The 20896-nt window shown below is 35.1% G+C and overlaps 2 protein-coding genes across 2 annotated transcripts; both read left to right on the top strand.

Annotated features, from left to right (window-relative positions):
• Window positions 1–6710: 6710 nt before the first annotated feature.
• LOC122313662 (S-adenosylmethionine decarboxylase proenzyme-like) lies at window positions 6711–11176 on the top strand. Its single transcript, XM_043128838.1, has 5 exons — window positions 6711–6899; window positions 6977–7056; window positions 9333–9478; window positions 9610–9626; window positions 9816–11176. The coding sequence occupies exons 3-5, from the start codon at window positions 9350–9352 to the stop codon at window positions 10891–10893; spliced, it is 1224 nt and encodes a 407-aa protein (XP_042984772.1). The 5' UTR covers window positions 6711–6899; window positions 6977–7056; window positions 9333–9349; the 3' UTR covers window positions 10894–11176.
• Window positions 11177–16821: 5645 nt separating this feature from the next.
• Window positions 16822–20881, top strand: LOC122313525 (protein NSP-INTERACTING KINASE 2). Its single transcript, XM_043128613.1, has 12 exons — window positions 16822–17364; window positions 17534–17637; window positions 17744–17876; window positions 18018–18089; window positions 18161–18304; window positions 18397–18468; window positions 18580–18639; window positions 18737–18834; window positions 19033–19182; window positions 19273–19614; window positions 19796–20175; window positions 20282–20881. The coding sequence occupies exons 1-12, from the start codon at window positions 17351–17353 to the stop codon at window positions 20600–20602; spliced, it is 1890 nt and encodes a 629-aa protein (XP_042984547.1). The 5' UTR covers window positions 16822–17350; the 3' UTR covers window positions 20603–20881.
• Window positions 20882–20896: the final 15 nt, after the last annotated feature.

Raw genomic sequence — 20896 nt, 5'->3', positions numbered from 1 at the left:
TTAGTGATTAAGTAAATATTTTTAAATGAATATATAATTTTTTTTATTTTTAAAAAATATCTAAATAATTTTAAAAAATAGTGAAAGAAAAAAAAATTAAAAAAAAAATTTTGTAATGATCAATAAAAATCTTCTGTAAAAATTATCTGTGGACGTAGCAACGTCCCGAGGGAATTGCTCCAAAAACATACGCGCGCGCGCGCGAGAATAATTGACGTTCATGACTTTTGGGTGTATACCTGTCCATATCGCTCTCTGTATGCCAGTTATGGCAACTGCCCAGAATTCAGATTCCTATATTACTGTTTTTTATTTAAATACAATATAATTTATCTCTCAATTTTAAATATATTTTCATAAATAAACAATAATAAACAGAAAATTTTTGATATAAACAATATATGAATAGTATTTAAATAGTAAATAAACAATATAATCTAATATAAACAGTGTATAAAGTATAAACAATATGTAAATAATAAATAATTCGACTATTTTTATTAAATAGTGAAATCTATATATTTTTTAAATTTTAAAAATTAAAATTTATTTCATTTTATTTTATTATTTAAATATATATATTTTTTATAAATAAATTTATTTTATTTTAATTTAAAATTTTTTATTATTATTCAAAATATCTCACGTGATACCATCTATACGATATATACAAACGAGGTAAAAGATTGCATCACGTAGAGATCTGCATCGATCCATATTTCTTAGAGTTTTGTTACATACAAATATAGTCGCGCACTAATCTATGTATTAATACTGATTTATTTATATTTAAAATTTAAATTAATACTATTTTTAATAAAATTTATTTTTTGACCAATCACATCACATTAATACACAGATTAATACACAATTATACTTACAACTATATTTTTCCTATCTCTTAACTCCGAATTAAACAAAAGTCACCGTGAGCAGGTGGTGTATGAATTTTAGAGCTCAGCCACTGCCGATCGATGGAGCTGACCTGAAATGACAGTTTGATGTTCCCTACAGTGCATGCAGGCCAGTGGGTAGCTGATGGACCAATATCCAGCTAATTGCAGTCACTCTATGCGACGCCCACGTTGACTTTAATAAAACCATTCCCTTTCATAAATTATATATTTTTTAAATTTTAGACGAGAAGATTAAATACGTCGTTTTGGATAAATTTTAATTCTCGCATATGCCCCCTTCCCCTTCTCCTTCAACCCCGCTCTCTACCTGTTCATCTCGATCAACGTGAATTTTAAGATTATACTTAGATGATAAGTTAAGTTAAAATTAAAATTAAAAATTAAAAAAAATATTATTATTTTTTAAAAATTTAAAAAGATTTAATTATTTATTATATTTTATATTAAAATTTGATAAAATTATAATAATTAGATAAAATAAATTGAGATGAATTAAAAAACCAAATTGACCCTAAGTTCCAACTATCTCACTTCTCCTTTATTTATGTAATATTTCGATAAAAAGTGTGAATGATAATCATGGAAATTTTCACTTTTGCCAAGGATGCCAATGCTAAATCCTAAACCTGTTGAGGATCATCATCAACAGTGCCATTAAAGTTGAAACTCCCTCTCATTCTTAGCTTTCAGCCTTTCCACCTTAGTCCCTCTCTACACTAACCCTACAAGTGTATTCTCACGTGTTTGCCAAAGTTTGATTTTGATGGTCTTTCAAAATTTCATTTTTGAAATTTACAATTGCGTTTATGAAAAAAGAAACAATTATTTTCTTGTAAGTATTTGTCTTTATTTTTCAATTCATACACATATTTATAATGTGTTTAGATTTTTACTAGAAATTTACCGTTTATTCTTTCTAAAACTACAAAAAGAGAAATTATAGCAACTTCTTGTCAATTTTTGCAATCTTGTAAGCCTAATTTTTATACATTAAATTAGACGCCAAATTCTACAAGATGACACAGTGATAACTTATCTTCAGCTATCCACAAATGAAAATCTTGAATTTGTCTGCATGTTGACACTGAAATTGGAATTGGAAGAAAGTGTATAGGTTTACACATTGGTCGAGGTATTTGTAAACTGAAATTTGGAAAAAAGTTGTGAAGTGGGTTTGAGAGAATTGAAATTGGGTTTGCAAACCGGGAGAGATCTACAAATTACGTAATAAGCAAATTAGAATTGGAAGAAAGTGTTTGCTAACCAAATTGGGAGAAAGTTTGAATTTGGGAGAACTGGAATTTGGATTTTTCGCCGAAACCGCATCTAATCATGCTTCTTCTTCAAGCTTCTTGTTTTGATTTTGTTTTTAAATTTTTCATTAACACTAACGTGACACTTGCGTCAGACGATCGCGTGCATCTCCCACTCACGACTATTAGTAGTGGAGTTGTATCTTAATTAAAAACCCAATTCTATGGCTTTGTTTCTGGAAAGAGAAACTCCTCGTCCACTTTAGCAAAGTTACCCAACATTTTGAGTGTTTTTACTGAAAAAAATGATGAAGTAGTATTTTTTACCTCTCATTTTCACCGGTTTGATTTTGGTAAGGTCTATAGCATTTCAACAAACAACTATTGACACGCGCCCCACCACTCAACTCTCTAGCAACAAATCTACTAGAACGAAGTGAAACCGTCGCAAAAATCTTGGCTACACATGTTGTGCGGTTAAATCTACGGCATTCTATTGTCTACATGCATCGTACTAATAGATTTTGTACCTCAAAATCTTTTAAATATATCCCACCCCATCTCACAATTGTCACCGACGCGTGGTCTCCACGTGCCAGCATAGGTGCGCGTGAAGAAACTTGCCCACCGCTAGGGTTGTTGCAATGGAATATTGTTTATTGAAAACCTCATCCCATCCTCGTATATTTCATTTTACTTATCTGAACGATAGATTTGCTTGTTTAGCAAATAAAAAAGGGAAAAAAAAAAAAATAAGAGAAGCTGCAACTTGGCTAGCTGTGCATGCTTTGGTGCAACTTCATGTTGCTAGCTAGCTAGCTGTTCCCAAATATATATATATATATACTAGTGGTAACGAAACGTCCAAAATATGTTTGCCTAGTGGACGCAAGATATATATGCTAATTATATCTATACATGTGCGTTGCACGTATGCTTAGATAATAGAAATAAAGAAAATAAACATGAACTTTACATACAAGTCAACGTCCTATATAAATTTATAATTACAACAATGAGAAGTTTATAGGAATTTGAAAGTAAAGAAATAAACATAAAGTTTACATATAAGTCAACATCCTATTTAAAGATATAATTATAACAATGAGAAGTTTAACAAAAAGAGATTTATAGCATTTATGATGGAGATTAATTTATAGATTTGGTAGAGAGCAAATTGAGCTTATTCTGGCGTAGTTGTCCATTTTCATTCATTTCTGCACGCAAGTATATAATCTATTCATTTTCTGAAACTGCAATTGCAACGTTTACTAAATATGGTAGATGCTCCAGTAATAATGAAAAGATATAAAACATAATGCAATAAGTTTTTTTGAATAAATTTATAAACATATATTTTACCTCTCCTGTGTGTTCAAAGAGATCAACAGCTGTAGAATTTAGTATTTCTTTTGCCATTAGTCTAAAGACAACAATTTCTATGCATCCAGCATCGTCCTCTATTTTTAGATAGACTCGAAACTATAATTAATTAGAATATTTTTATTGTATAATTTTGATAATTACTATGTTATATTTATCATGTAAAAAATAATTATTTAAAATGATGAGATAAAATATTTACCCTGGTTGTCCGATGCTAATATCTTTGCAATTATAGCACAAAAATTTTTCATTATAATCATATCCAGTTACTTTATTACAATTTACACAAGACATGTAGCGGAAAGATTGATCTAAGTCTAGCAATAAAAATCTTCCTTTAATTGTGAATGTTAGTTTTTGCATTAAAAATAAACAAATAAATGTATAATATGAATGTAGCAATAAAGTAAATTTAAATAGAAAGAGATAATTTACTTTTAAAAAAGAAAATTATACCGCCATTGGTTATATGGAATCTATAATTTCAGTGATCTTAGAAATTTTTGTTATTGTTTGTATGGTATTGGTTGAAGTTGATCCTCTTAATGTATCTAAACCATTGGCAATGATTTCTTCTAGTAATACATCATTTTGTGTTGCCTTTAAAAGTTACATTAGACGTAAGTAATAAAAAAAGTGAAAATATATGCTAAGGCTATATGATATTATGTTATAATGAATGAAATAATAAATAATTAAGATTTTATAAAATTAATTATTGAAACAAATTCTTTTAAACAAATGATGTACCATATATGTAATGAGCTGCAGGTGCTAGAAGAGGATAGAAGAGTATCGATGATGAAAACACTTGTTAGTTTTGACGATAGAGAAAGACCTACATTATAAATATGTGTTAGCTAATATATAAATATATAATAAATAATTAAGAAGAATATCATTTTCAATGAGAAGTACCATTATAAGAACTAATTTTAATTCGTGTTCTAACAATTATTGGTTTTGTTACAATAATGTTCGAAATTTGTTGGCACTTATAATCAATTAATTGAGCCTACATTGTTAAATGCAAAAGCTTCAAGCTATACAAATTAAATGTATTGGTAATATCAAGTGATCTGTCAAGCTCGTGGCATTGGTTTGTCGAGTCTCTCTCGATTAAATGTATTTTTGTTCTTTACGATTGTGAGAGAAAATTTAAGGTTGGAAGGTGCGTGGGCGTTGGCAGGTGGGAATATAGATACATGGAGGAAAAATTAGAAGAGATGTCACATTCACCAAGGATAAATGTAGTTGAGAAAACAGCTCACAGCCACATCCTCGTCATGACACATATGTGCATATAATGTCTTTGACTTATCGCAAACCTTATCGTCAAAAGCAGTCCCATAATCTCCTGATTCCTCTGATCTCTCTGTCGGGAATTTAATTGATTCAGCCATTTTTTCCCTTGCTTTTCCATTTTTTTTCAGGAAATTTTACACAAAGTTGAAACATTGCAAATATGATAGAGGGACATCCGGCTTGACATAAAGTTGCCCCCAGCCACTAGAACTATGAGAGAGAGAGAGAGAGAGAGAGAGAGAGAGAGAGAGAGGCTGTCTTCTTCCTTCTTTCCTTTTTCTCAAAATGCAACAAAAGAACTTGATTAATGAACACCTGCATGCGGTAGTATAGTTTCCTTGTAGTAATAAGACTATTATAACAAGCTGGGCCATATAAATCAAAGCAATGGCAAAAGCTGGGCCATATTCCCTCATGGGTACTCGACCCACCATGTCGAGACCATGCATACACAAGTGGCTCAAGATCAGCTATTATTGATTGGGGTGGTTCGGCCAATCTTTAGGAGGCCAGGTCGATTGATGGCTCGTTGCCACCTTAGCAAGTGGGTCCCGTGAAGACGAAAGTGGTGCATGGACGTGGGTGCATGCATGGCTCTGTTTATCATTGAAGCGGTCGTCGGTCTGCCTGGCTAACCAGCGGCACAACCAGCAATTGTGTTGAGAGGGTCAATCTTTTTATTGTAAAATATATTTATATAAAAAGTAATGTTGGATATAATTTTAAAATATACAAGTTTTAAACATCCCATTTGAAAAAAAAATAAAGTTTATCATTAAAAAATAATTTTTTCGTGTATGTCATAGATTTATTTATTTTTTTCAAAAAAATGGGATGAGACTTACATATCCTAGATTTGTAAATATTATTTATCTTTTGTAAATTAAGAAGAGATTAAAAAATTATAAAAATATAACTACAAACTATTTTTTTTATAGATCATCGACCTTAAATGATCTTTCTTTTATTTTCACTTTAGATTTCATATTAAGAAACTCAATATTGTATAACAAAAAACTTTAAGATCCATGTTAATAAGTTTATTATTTCTCCTAAATTTAATTTTAATTTTAATTTTAGAGAAGCCATATCATTGAAATAGATAATATATAGAAATTAAATAAAAATTTGTGACCATAAAAAAAATTGGAGAGAGATATTTCTAGGTATATTAAAATTATAAAAATTATATAAAAATTATAAAATTTTTTGAATGGGCCATTTTCTATATTTGTATGATTATATATAAAATGTAGGGGAGTAATTTATGTTTTCACAAAGTCTTGGGGGTCATGAGGACAATGGGAATCCGCCACTGTGGCTAACTAACCACTTTTATTTTTTTTCTTTTTTTAATTAGGTAATAATATTTTGAAAATATTTAACAGAATTCTTATTATTTGAGATGAGATCAGTTGAGTTGAGATGATTTATGTAAATAAACGAGCCCTAATACTTTTACATCCGCTTCTCTATCTCTTGATTGATAGCAAACGACCATAAAAATGTATTATAGTAGAATTTATTGAAGAAAAATTTCATTTATAATTTAGTAAGGAGGATATATTATCCAAATTTTTTACGTTTTAGATTAAATAATTAATAATTAAAACTTAAATTTATATTAAAAATTAAATTTTATATGTCAATAATGACATAATGTGATTGATATTTTCTGATTATATTGATTTTTAAATAGAATTACTTTAAAAATAAAATTAAAAAACAGGTCCATACGTCAAGTGTTTGGGGCAATAAATATACTAGAAAACATAGTAGTTGTCCAGCCAGGAGGCCTTATTCCAGGCCCAATAAAGGAAGGAGGGCATTTTAGTCAAACGAGAAGGTGAGAATTTTACGGGATCGGATCGGATCGGATCGGGTCGAGTCATAGCAACTTCTGCGCCTCTTTTCCCGTCGAAGGTTTCGTTCTTCCCAAGCCAGTCCCGCGACGCAGATAGAACTTGTCCCTCGTTTTGGCTTCGATCAAATTCTAGGGTTTTCTACGTGCTTCATCGATTTTTTTTTTCCCCTACACGTAAGCGTTTTCCTCTCATCCATCTTTTAATTCCTATTGCGTTTTCTTATTCGTACCTATTTGGTGTGTCTTTCTAGGGTTTTCGTTTTGAAGAGAGAGCGCATTACGCGGATTTTCTGGTTTTCAGATACAGAAGTCACAAGATTGAATCGTATCTGTAAGTACTAATATTCGTTTGGGGTTTTCGAATTAGATCTTGTTTGAATTCATTGTCATTTATTATATTCCTGTTTGCCTCCTTTGAATTAAGTTAAATATGAGAAACCCTTTTTGTAACCTGTATTTTAGGTTTGATTATGTGTGTATGTCGAAATCCGCTTCTTTTTTTTTTTTTTTTCATCCGAAATCTGATTGAATCGGTTTTTTTTAAATGCACTTGTGGCCCTGGAGTCTTTTTCCCTTCTAAAACTAATTTTTTCTTATCTGAAGCATCTGCGGCCTAGATCATGAATAGCATGGACATTTTTTTGGTAATGGCATGAAGACTTGATATGTAGTTTGATATGATACGAGCTATATGTTCTTACATGAGTAATACCCAGATGATGTGAATCTTTTTAGTTGTTCCCTTTTAAATTTTTTAAGAGAATTTCACTATCATATTTTTTGCATTATAGCGATTTTATCTCAGTTTTTGCTTTTAGTTTGACTGATTTTTGGAGGATTTGGTGTTAAAGTTGGCAATGTTACCATTTTTATTCGCTGTATAATTTTGTTCATTGGGAAGAGTTCCAGTGTTGGCTCTTTAATTACTCTGTTGGGAACGTCTTAGTTGCTATTTCTTTTTGAGGATAAAGGGCAAAGAAACTTGGTTATGATTTCGAAAAGTACTTGTTCTAAAAGCTGAAGAAAATGTACTGGATTAAGTTTTAAGTGCTAGATAATTGTTCTTTAAAGCAGAGTTTGTACTATCTGAATCCCGATAGAAGCAATTGGTTTTAATGTTGGAATGAATCTCTTTTTAACTTCTCGGAAATATCCTATCTATAACCTCAGATCTCAGTAAATTCATTTTTTAAAATATTTTTCTTGGAGGCCTCAGTTAATTACCTTGTTCTTTTTTCTGAATGTTGTGTCGATTCCTCTGCTTATTTATGATTGTTGCTTTATGGAATTTATCAGTATAGATGAGTTTTCTTATTGAATATATTTCAATTTATTTTTTAAGGGAGTGATTTTTTTTTTTTTAAATTTTATCTACAAAAAAATTTATTGTTTCTTAATTTATCTGAATTAATAATTGTAGTGTAATAGTTTATAAGAAAACCTTCAAGCCGGTCCGGCTGTTCTTATTTAATAAACAGCCCTCCAATAACAGCCCTCCACGTAAGTCTTCTATTTTACATATTGTGCATTTGCCTACATTTGATAAACAACTCATCACAGCTCTCCCATGCCCTCCATCAGTCTTTGTCTTCCACTCCATCCCAACCCAAACTGAGATCTTGACCCCATTCTTATCCCCAGCAAGAATTAGGCTGAGTTCCTTGCCTTCTCAAACTCTCCCCAAGTACTGTATGACTGTACCTATATGCAGCTGATTTTAAAGTGAGAAATGCTACGTAGACTTGAGCATTTGAACCAATAGGTGCATTTTTGTTTTTTGTTTTTTTTTTCCTTAAATGTTTAAAAATGTATTGAATTAAAACGAAAAAAAAAAATAAAAAAATACAACATCTATATAGAAAGAACATCAAAGAAATATCTCTGAGGCCTTTTGTTCTTGAAATGGCCGTTTATTCGGTAATGAATGATGGGGTTGGTTGAAGGAGAAAACTGACCGTTCTCCTCAAGAAGCCCATAAATGTAAAGCTTGAGAAGCTTGAACCTCTTGACCCTTCTTGCTTTCTTAAGAAATATTAGTTTTGAGATTATGGGTTATATCATTTTGGCAATGAAAATTGAGAACTTCAGAAGATTTCAGACCTTGAGTTATGAGAATTGGAGACACTCTCATTCTGGAAACAAAAAGGTTGGCTTGAAATTTGGTAGGGCTTCAGAGGTTGAGGCATGGGTAGGGAAGGTTTTTAAGGATACAGAAAGGGGATTGATTTAGGAAGACATGATCTCTGGTGGGGAATGGAGAGCCAAGGTGTAAAATGATGGTTTGGACACAACTTGTACATGAGGGGTTGTTTGGAAAGTGGCGGCGATGATTAAACGTCTCTCTGCCATTGTTCACGGAGCTGTGAAGTGGGGTAGGGGCACGGGTTCGCAGGAATTTCTGAAGCTTTTCCCTTTCTCTTTTTATTTGTTATGGGTTTTAATCAGGTGTGTGTTTGTGTAGTGCGCATTTCCCCACTTTCCTATGTGTCTAATTGTTATTGGCAGGCTGTTTTTCTCCTATGTTCAGATGGGCTGTTCTGAAGAGGCTTTGATAGTTTATTACTGGTAGTTCTTATTCCTATAATTTGGTCTAATTGTTGTGACCAGGTAGACTGAATGTTATAATGGAGTCTAAAGGTGGCAAGAAGTCTAGTAGTAAATCCTTATTCTACGAAGCTCCCCTCGGCTACAGCATTGAAGATGTTCGACCCAATGGTGGAATAAGGAAGTTCAGATCTGCTGCTTACTCCAACGTAAGTCTCAGTAAATCCATATGCTTCTTGTTGGCAGTTATATCTTCTTACCACTTATCCGGATCTATAACTCACACGATCATTTAAGATTAATCATTACTAATATCTTGCCTATATATTTTCTTGTGCAGTGTGCTCGCAAACCATCCTGATATTCATACATTGGAAATAATTTCTCCACGTAAAGTGGTTCATTAATTGTTTTGCTGTTCTGTATACTTCTCCTTTATTCTTCAACTGAGTTCTGTCTTGAGCACTCTCTCTGTGATTGCAATCTCTCTGCAACTTGTCTATTACGGCTGGGGTTGTCTTTCAACTGGAATCATCTGTCTTTCAATATGGCCTTAGCGGTATCCGCAATCGGTTTTGAAGGTTATGAAAAGAGGCTAGAAATATCATTCTTTGAGCCGGGCATATTTGTAGATCCTGATGGAAAGGGTCTTCGATCTCTGTCAAAAGTTCAATTGGATGATATTCTTGGACCAGCTGAGTGTACTATAGTTGCTTCACTGTCAAATGATCATGTGGACTCATACGTTCTTTCGGAATCTAGCCTCTTTATTTATCCATACAAGATCATTATCAAAACGTGTGGAACAACCAAGTTACTACTCTCAATCCCACCCATTCTAAAATTTGCTGAGATGCTTTCCCTTGCTGTAAGATCTGTGAGGTACACTCGTGGGAGTTTTATCTTTCCTGGAGCTCAGTCATATCCACATCATAACTTCTCAGAAGAAGTTGCTGTACTGGATACCTATTTTGGGAAGTTTGGTTCAGGCAGCAAGGCTTATGTTATGGGTGGGTCTAAAAAACCACAGAAATGGCATGTGTATTCTGCGTCTGCTGAATTTGCAAGCTCACGCGACTCTGTTTACACACTAGAAATGTGCATGACTGGTTTGGACAGGGAAATGGCATCTGTATTCTATAAAGCCCAATCAGACACTGCAGCTGCGATGACCAACAATTCTGGTATAAGAAAAATTCTTCCAGAATCTGATATATGCGATTTTGAATTCGACCCCTGTGGTTATTCCATGAACGCTATTGAAGGAGATGCAATTTCTACCATTCATGTTACGCCTGAAGATGGTTTCAGTTATGCAAGTTTTGAAACAGTTGGGTATGATTTGAAACGTATGAATCTGAGGCTGCTGGTTGAGAGGGTATTGGCTTGTTTCCATCCTAGTGAATTATCTATTGCGGTGCATGCCGATGTTTGGGGTAAGTCATTTGAGCATAATTTTTCACTGGATGTCAGGGGATACTGTCGCAGAGAGAGGAGCCATGAAGAGCTTGGAATTGGCGGTTCCGTTGTCTACCAGAGGTTCGTGAAGAATGGAGACTGTGGTTCTCCCAAGTCAACTCTGAAATGCTGGCAAGAGGAAGAACAGGAAGAAGAATATTATTAGCAAATGTTTAGTATCCGTTGTGGTCTGCATCTTTGAATTAAATAAAAGCATTTCTTGTCAGCCTTACTCTGATAAGGCATAGTCCTTTAGTTTTCTTCAATGGTATGAAGCGATGCCTAGTCATAGTCATCTCTTGCACTGCAGAAGCTTTTGTCTGGCATTATTAGTCAGTCTTAACCTTCTTGTCTTTATGTTAATCTTGTCTGGCGACTGTTGGGTCTCTTTTTGTTTTGTTTTAATGAAATGTTGGGTCTTATAATGAGATTACAGAGTCGTTATTGCAGTCTGTCAAGCAGTGGATTCATCTGATTGAAATTGTTTACTTGCCTTTTGCTTTTCCCTGCGCGTTGCAAAGTTTATAGAATGGAAAATTCTATATACTATTATCATCTCACTTTCATCATACTAAATAAGATGTGAAACATTTATCATCACTGAATGATTATTTATTGGATTTATTATCTAATGATGATGAATATGTCACATTTTATTTAGTGTGATGAAAGTGAGATGAAAGAGTAAGGTATAGCACTACTCATCAATACTTTCTCGTTGTTTGTTGAAATTGATTCTGCAATTGCGGAAGTACTCTTCAATGATTGCTGAATTTCATTCCAAATGGGCGTGACGTCCAATCCCTCGATACACCTTTTTCTATTATTATTTGTCTTTCTGGAGAGACTACCCAATTTTGTGTTGATAAACCGTCTTTTTTTTCTTCTCGGTTTTTTAGTTCCCAGGAGGAATTTTCTTCTCAGCTAATAAACTATAGGTACGGTCAAGACATGGAAGAACGCATCCTCCACACACTTGAGAATTTACAGATCAGTGGAAATGAGAGAGAGCAAGCAGACCGATCTCGCAGACGGACTCGTAACTGTGTGAGACAGGCAGGTTACTGTCACCCTTAACAAGCTTCCAAGTGTTCTGTTCATGTGTCCATTGCTCTGAAATTGTGGGGGTTTTTGCTATGAATCATTGAATATATGTACGTTGTTGCTGTTTTTGAACCTAAAACAGAATCATATTGAGAGAGACTCTAGACGGAGAGAGAGAGAGAGTCAAATGAGGAGCGATAGTGAAGCAAGAAAATCCACTAAAATTCATACTTATTCTGTCAATATCTTCTCCATTGTATCCCTATACATTTCTAGTCCCATCTCGCTACATATGAACCGTCGTGGATGCGTGCCAAAGGGGAGAAACCCTATCTTTTTCATCGAGTCTAGTTGCCTTCCTTGAAAGGCGTCCTTCATGACAGATTTTGCCTGTTGAGCCTACTTCCGTTTGTTTTGTTGTTAAACAAAGCCCACCAAGCAAGAATACGCCAGGAGAAAGGGAGAAAAGAAGAAATTTGAAGACAGATTTTCCACAAACTCCTATCTGATGCGTCTGAACTCACATTTTTCACTTTTCCTGAAGTGGATTACATAATTTTGCAGTAATTTTTTTTCCTCTCTCACTAGGAAGAGCTATGAATATAATCTGTAGTAGTCACATTGAATGTGCTTGTCCCTGTAGTGCGGGGACCAGGAAGCAGTGCGTTTTTTTCCCCTCGTTTTTACACGCAGGAAAGCAATTGATCAGCTGGGTTTCTCCTCACTTTTGAAATGTTTTACTTTCCATGTTTTTGCGTGGTTAGAGTGACTTGACTGCAGGCTTTGAACAGACCTGCTGTGCTGAAAAACAATTGAGCCTAAGACCAGATGGGGGAGGCAGTAAAACTCTTGAGCATGAGTTTGTCAAAAGATACAGTGTTTTTGACACCTTAAGATTTAGACAAAAGGAAATAGTTTTATGCACAATACAGAATTTTCTTGGTGCAGTTCCTTAAATGAATATATATTCTATGGAAACAAACCTCTTGAAATTTGTAGTCTGTTAAGTCCGATGAACTTCTAGGTACAGAAGTTGCACTTAAATATCTTAATATAGCCCACAATGTGCGGAAAGAACTTGTCATAGGTGTGTTGACATGGTTTTGCAGACATTGTCATCAAGGAACAAAAGCGTTTCAAGCCCTACCATTCACTATAAAAATGTTCTTCAAACTGCATGAATAGTGGATTTGTGGGCTTTCACTGTTTTCTATGGCCGCCGAATGGAATAAGAATGAAATTCCCATGCAGGAAAAGAAACATTTGATCATTGGGTAGGAACGGTGCACGTCTACCACATTATGGGATCCGCATATATTTTGAAGAGGATCCAATTCTTCTCCATTTCCAAACAGTTTACTTAATTTATTTGTTATGGGCTTAAAGCATTAATGGAATGTCAGCTGTCTTAATGCCTAAGTACCAGAAAAATTACATGATCATGGCGATTTTTTGACTCAAACGGGAACCATTAAATTTGAACTTAAACAGCATATTGAGTGTCGAATTTCTTATTATTTTACTTTGCAACGAGAGCCGACTATCTTTGTCTTCTTGTTGATGCTCACTTCCACTTGCTTTTTTGTAATGGTTTTAAAAGATGCTGAATCATATTATTCAGACAGGATGCTGATTAGTCTAGAGAGAGAGAGAGAGAGAGAGAGAGAGAGAAGGTGATAGTTGTTTTTACCTTTCCCTATTAGTGCAATGGGCATGGTGTTAGGAATGGGAGAGATTGCGAAGGTCGTGTTTGCACTACAAAAAGAAAGAGAAGTAGGGCTGCGTGAGAGGTATCCTAAGCTATTGGAGAAGGGAATTTATTCTGGCTTCACCTTTTTGTACATGCAGAGACAACATATTACAACCAGTACTCGATTCCGACCCACCCCCAACCCCAGGGACCTTGTTCCTTGTAATTAATGTATTTGTTAGTTGCTTTGGGGGGAAAAAAAATCCTCTAAATTATTATCTAATTTTGTAGATGAGAGAGACAAATATATAGCGGACATTCTGAAATTATATGTTATAAAGTTTTGTTACGTACAAGTAAATTTGCGTATTAATGTTGATGCTTTCATATTCAAAATTTAAATTGGTACTGTTTTAAAAAAAATCTATTTTCTGATCAATTACATTGGATGGGTGCACGTATTGATATACATAATCCCTTACAACTAAATTTTTCCTATGTTGTAAGGCCTGTTTTATGTGTTTATCTTTCTTTTACTAAAGACCTCCAAATTCTTATCGGAACTTAAAAAATCTTGATCCAGTTAGCTTTTGTGTTAAAAGTACCACACAAGGAGATATCTTCAAAGCTACTACGAATCAGGTTAAACTAGGTTGATATCACGTTCTCTGTGTGAAGTATTAAGTAGAAAACTGCAGTGGGAGGCAGGGAAGAAATAGAGAGGTGAACAAGATCAGTGAATGTGAATTGTTTCTTCTTATTTTGCCCAGTAGGGGGAGTGGGGTAGGGTTCATTAACTATTTTGAAAGGCTTTTTCAATCTTCAAAGGTACAGCGCCAAAGACAAAATCATGTAGGTATTACCAAATTGTTGAAGATAGAGAATCTCCTTCCAGGCTTTTCCCCCATTCAAACATACCAAGTGGGTAAAACAGAACAATTATTTCCTACTCATTTGCTAACCCATCTCCCCAAGTGCAGAGGCTTAGTTTCATTATTATGCTCAGCTTCTCTTAACCCCACTTGCTTTGGCTCTGCCTTTTTGACCCCCTCCAGTCTCCACCACCTTGCTGGCAGATCTCCTTTGCTGATTGGTAATATTACGCGCCATTAATCAATGAAATTAAGAAGAGTTAAAGGGCCCAAAAGTAGTGGTGATTAGTGCATGACAATAACAAAAGGGAGTACCGAAAATGGACAGGAAATGACACCACATGTTCTATCTCATGGTTCTGAAAAAGTAAAGAAAATCCACTAAGTGGTTGTGAAGGGAAGGGAAGGGAAGGGACAAATTAGTACAAATCTATCCAACTTCTCCTACTTTAAGAGCATTAGCCATTTTGTGATTAGTACCATTTCGCATGTCTGTTTCTGTTCTATTTGATACTCTTAAATTTAGTTAAAAACTTGATAAAATTATTCTGATAAATTTACTTCTCAATTGTAATTTTTTCTGAGAGTTTGTATGTGTATTTAACGTGCGTTAAGTATTTTCGTGGATCATATTTTTTCTAGTGGTTTTTCTCTCTAAATCCCGTCATCCCTAATCACACATAGTGATGTGTTATATTTCAAGTAGTTTTTTTTTTTAATCAACTACGTAAATGACATCCACTTGATTTCTGACACATTATTATGTATTATTGGGGATGATAAGAATTAAGATGAAGAAGAGAATTACTTAATTCCAACACTTTTTTATTTTTATTTTTAAAAAACAGGGCTGGCTGCACTTCCGATTATTGATAAAACTCTCACTCAGGCGGAAGAATAACCATGAATATATCAATAAATGAAAATAACATCACCCAATAACCAAACAATTACTAATGAAGAATATAAGGGATGACCCGTCTATCCATGCGTACAAGCCCATAAAGTATCCCTAGACCAAAACCTTCTTCAAGAAAATCCATAACCCTTCTATTAAATCCTTCTTTAGCTAAGAAATCAGCTACCGTGTTAGCCTCTTTTAAAATATGCCCAACTTGAATATTAAGTAAAGAAGAGAGGCTCAAAACTTCATTCTAATAATTCCATAGATACCAATAATTGCAAGTCCCCAAAAGAAACTAACCAACCGCAACACTTGAATCAGACTCTACTAGTATGTTTCTCAATCCGAACTAGTGACACAACCTCAATCCATCTAAAAAAGCTCAACATTCCGTCACCGTATTTGTATCATGTCCGTAAGAATGGCCAAACCCTACAACCACACATCCCTTCTCATCCCGAATAACGCCACCCGACGCACCCGAGGGCCCGCCAACTACATTGAGAATAGAATCTTGTAGTAACAAAGATCAAAATGATTGGTCTTTAGGTGTCTTGACTGTCTGAAAAACTAGTTCAGATGGACTCCCTAACCACGGCGTGGGTACTAAAAGGTCAGTGTCCAAACACAGGCTAATTAAATTGCTTATAAAGATAATCCCTTTATTCAAAGCTAATCCAGCCTTAATTAACTTTGTTTGATCACAAATGACAACCATCCGATCGACTTTACCTTCACTGATGACATTAATGCAAAGGACGCAGGCAATCAGTCCAAAGAAACGTTTGTTTGAGACACCGAGTCAATGGCGCGCTGTGGGGCCGGGATTGCACGTGTACCCATGAACGATTACAATAGCTATAATCAGGTTGAGAAGGTGGAGCCCAAATTATATGATATTTTGTATCGGTGGGCCAGTCGACCAAGAATAAAGGTGGGGGCCGCCTCAGCATTTTCCAGTTTTGGTGCTAAAGAGGCATGCTGATTGTTGACACTGCTTTCTAGGCTTCTAGCAAAGAGTATTTACCGCCTCTTCTTTATCTCATGTGAACAAATGTGACATGCAGTTGCTTACCTTGTATTTAAGGACCCCACAAAAATACGTTGTACAAACATATACATGGTATTTACACACACACACACACAGATTTTGCTTATCAAAGTTTAATGCTTTTTGATTTGTTTTTGTTTGTATTTCCAGAGCAGTTTGCTGCTTTTGATTGTTTATGGGACTTGCTGTCTGTTGAATGTGGAGACTGTGCTGGTGTTCACAACTTCACAGCATCAATAAAGCAAACCCAACTCAGATAATTGCAGGAAAATATTTTTGAAAGAAAAAAAATGTAGAAAATATGCAAATATGTGAGAAATAACCGGCTACAACTAAAACTCCCATGAGTAGCCATTCCATCGTCGATCTCAACCTTAATACCTCGAGATTCTCTCATTTTTTTTTCCACGAAAATAACTTGTACCATAACATAATGGCCAACCTCAATATTAAAAGCTTAGTATGCGCTTGATTTATTTTAGACACTTCCTCTGCACTCTTAATAGGGAAGTCACCAAGTCTTTTTCAGGCGTATGATCTCACACTTTGCACTTTGCAGGGATGTTTTTGGATCATCCATGGGAGTTATACTCGATAAGACTCTCACAACTCGTACTCATGATTTTTGATCTTGATATCACTTGTTGAATCATATGTTGTTGTCAATGCACTCAAAATTAATTAGTGTTAAAAATTTATGGCATAATTTATTTTTAAGATGATAAAAGGTAACGATATTGTGGACATACCCGACAAATGCTTGGCGGTTGATACATTATTCCCTTTACGTTTTAAATTCAAGCACTGGGGAATGGAACGTCTCAAGCACCTTTTATTATTTAAAATAAAAAATAGTGGGGTGATTGCAGGTATTTTCTTTTTTAAATCAACTTTTGCATTTATCAAGATTTGGCAAATGTGCCTCATTGCTTTTATATATATCTTTTCTTTGCTGAACCAGTGGCAAGCATTCTAGTTCTCTTTAGTCTGTTTGCTACTGAACTTCTCTACTTTTGGTCTGCGAGCAGGTGTGGTTGTGTGGACAGCTGGTGTGGAAAGCGTATGGAATTGCCCTGGTTCGCTTCTTTTGTAAATATTACATTCAACAAAAACAAAACCAGTTGAAGATTTCTTGTGTTCAACTGTTCAAACCATTCCTAGCGGCTAGCAGCTCCTTCCTTCATAAAAAGGAAAAGCTGATTTTGGCATCTGGGCTCCTAGTTTTTTTTTTTTTAAACTTTTCAGTTCAATGGAGAGGAGAGCGGATGCTGTTTTTTGTTTTGTGGCCTTCTTGTGCTTATGGACTTCAGCAACTGGTTTGCTTTCTCCCAAAGGTGTCAACTATGAAGGTAAATGGGGCTCTTTCTCATGTTTGAATTACAGCTCTATAAGATTGAATGGTCCTTCATAATTCTTATACATCCAACGTTGAAATTTCTTAAAAAAATCTTGTAGTTCTAGCTTTGATGGGCATCAAAGATTCTCTGGAGGATCCTCATAATCTTCTGGAAAATTGGGATGAGACTGCTGTGGATCCATGTAGCTGGACCATGGTCACTTGCTCACCTGATGGTTTGGTCATTAGCCTGTAAGTACATACATATCAAAACCACGCAAGAAATTTGGAACTTGGAATAGGCGGGATAGGAACTAGGAAAATGAAAATCCTTCCTGCTATGAAACTTGAAGCATATTGTTTTTTGAATTAGTTGAATTGGTTTTGCTGCAGAGGAACTCCAAGCCAGAACTTGTCCGGTTCCTTGTCACCTAACATTGGCAACTTGAAAAATCTCCAGTCTGTGTAAGTAAACCCCATTAATTATTTAAGTGTTCTAAATTAAGCATTATCTTATTCCAGGAGTTTTCTTGCAGGCTTCTGCAAAACAACAATATATCAGGACCAATCCCCTCTGAGATTGAGAAACTCCAAAAGCTCCGCACACTTGATCTTTCTAATAACAACTTCACCGGTCAACTTCCCAATAATCTATTGCACCTGAAAAATCTTCAATACCTGTTAAGTCAAATCATAAAACAGTTGTCATTAGACATAGCTTTAACTGCTCTTACTTCTATAAATCTGATAGTGGGATTTCAATTCCGATCAGGCGGCTAAACAATAACAGTCTCTCTGGAGTTATTCCTCCAGCTTTAGCTAATATGACCCAGCTTTCTTTCGTGTAATTCTCTTCAAACCTTGTGTCCTTTCTCAACAATTATATTCCTGTCATGGAACTTGTATGATTATTTTATATCTGAATATAGTTTGCTTGGCTTGTTTAATGTTCTAGGGATCTGTCTTATAACAATTTGAGTGGTCCTGTACCCAAGTTGCATGTCAAGTCATTCAAGTAAGTCACTACTCACTCCAAAAATGTTCATTTTCCCTCTTCAAAACATTCCACTTTACCTATGTTTAACTATTTGTTTGTCTTTTGACTGGCACAGTATTGTTGGAAACTCCTTGATATGTGCCACCGGAACTGAGAAGGATTGTTTTGGAACGACATCATTGCCACCTTCTTTCGCCTTGAATTATTCGTCGAGTAATTAGTTTCACCCTTTTTGCAGATTTCTTCAATTTGTTAAAAATTTTACTTACTAATATAAAGATGCGTATCTCTGTTCATTATCGTTTATGTAGTCATTTTCTTTGTAACAGTTCTCACTTTAAATTACAAAGGTGCCATCCCTTGCTTTAATATAATACCCATTTCTCATTAATTCTTGAAATGTAAATGCAGACTCTCAAAATACCGGAACAACTAAGAGACAAAAAACTGCCTTAGCCTTTGGTTCAAGCTTAGGGTGCATCTGCCTATTAGTTCTTGGGTTTGGTTTCCTGCTTTGGTGGAGGCAACGGCACAACCAGCAAATAGTTTTCGATGTTTTTGGTTAGTAATAATATCTATAAATGGCATATAAATCAGTAGCAGAGAGCATCATATTAGTTTGTGCTTAAATATTGAACTTTCAAATTTCAGAACAACATCATGAAGAACTTTGCCTTGGAAACTTGAGGAAATATCAGTTCAGAGAACTACAGATTGCTACAAGCAACTTTAGCAGCAAAAACCTGATTGGAAAGGGTGGTTTCGGTAATGTCTATAAAGGGTGTCTTCAAGATGGTACAGTAGTAGCAGTGAAAAGGCTCAAAGATGGAAATGCCATTGGGGGTGAGGTCCAATTTCAAACGGAAATTGAGATGATCAGTCTAGCAGTGCACCGGCATCTTCTCCGGCTCTCTGGATTTTGTATGACTTCCACGGAGAGGCTTTTGGTTTACCCGTATATGTCGAATGGGAGTGTTGCTTCCCGTCTCAAAGGTGGGGCGCCTACAACATTAGGCTTATACCATTCAATTTAGCTTGCGAGCAGAGCAAGATGTTGGGGTGTAATCAAGTTGCAAGTTTTGCACTAATATATCAGCTTTTGTTTAAGATTGATACCTCCCCCTTCTATCTCCAACATACATAACATTTTTTTTTTTCTCTTTCTCCATTGTAGCAAAACCAGCACTGGATTGGGGGACAAGGAAAAGAATTGCCTTGGGAGCTGCAAGGGGTTTGTTATACTTGCATGAGCAGTGTGATCCAAAGATAATTCACAGGGATGTGAAAGCTGCAAACATATTACTTGACGACTTCTGCGAGGCTGTGGTAGGAGATTTTGGACTAGCAAAGTTGTTGGATCACCAGGATTCACATGTGACAACAGCCGTTAGAGGCACTGTGGGGCATATAGCTCCAGAGTATCTCTCCACAGGCCAGTCCTCTGAGAAAACAGATGTTTTTGGGTTTGGGATCCTTCTGCTTGAGTTAATATCTGGGCAAAGAGCTCTTGAGTTTGGGAAAACTGCAAACCAGAAAGGAGCCATCCTTGAATGGGTAAGACAAACACAAATTTCATTTTATGGTTTAAACTTTTTAAAGTTTTAACTTGAAAACTCCATCCACCTTAGTAGAAATCCGATTCATGAAACTTAAATTGTAGGTGAAGAAAATTCATCAGGAACGGAAGCTTGAAATGCTAGTTGACAAGGACCTGAAAAGCAACTATGATCCAATAGAGCTTGAAGAAACGGTTCGAGTTGCTTTGTTATGTACTCAATACCTTCCAAGTCACCGACCAAAGATGTCTGAAGTGGTACGAATGCTAGAAGGAGATGGTCTTGCAGAAAAATGGGAAGCTTCTCAGAGAGCTGAATCAACCAGATGCAGAGCCAATGAATTCTCCTCTTCGGAGCGATACTCTGATCTCACTGTTGACTCTTCTGTGCTTGCCCAAGCAATGGAGCTCTCTGGACCCAGGTGACATGCATGGTTGTAAAATGCAGACAAAAGTATGAAAGCAAGAGCCAATGGCACATTTCTTTTCCAAGAATTTGGAAGGGGAAAAAAATAAAATCCCTGTGGAAATGAGTCGGTTATATATTAGAATCATTGAAGCAAGAGTCGTGTTTATTTCTTACTGTACAGAAGCTGATTTAAGAAACCATGTCAAGAATTTGTTGGCAAGAATAATGATCTTGTATTGAATTTTGTTTGTCTTAATAGCTAGCATGTTGAATCCGGAAAGAGATTCATTACCATCTGTCACCACGGAATT

Source organism: Carya illinoinensis, chromosome 6 (genome assembly GCF_018687715.1).
Source record: "Carya illinoinensis cultivar Pawnee chromosome 6, C.illinoinensisPawnee_v1, whole genome shotgun sequence".
Taxonomy (NCBI): Eukaryota; Viridiplantae; Streptophyta; class Magnoliopsida; order Fagales; family Juglandaceae; genus Carya; species Carya illinoinensis.
Note: the sequence above shows the minus strand (reverse complement) of the source record. Positions and strands in the feature narration are given on the sequence as shown.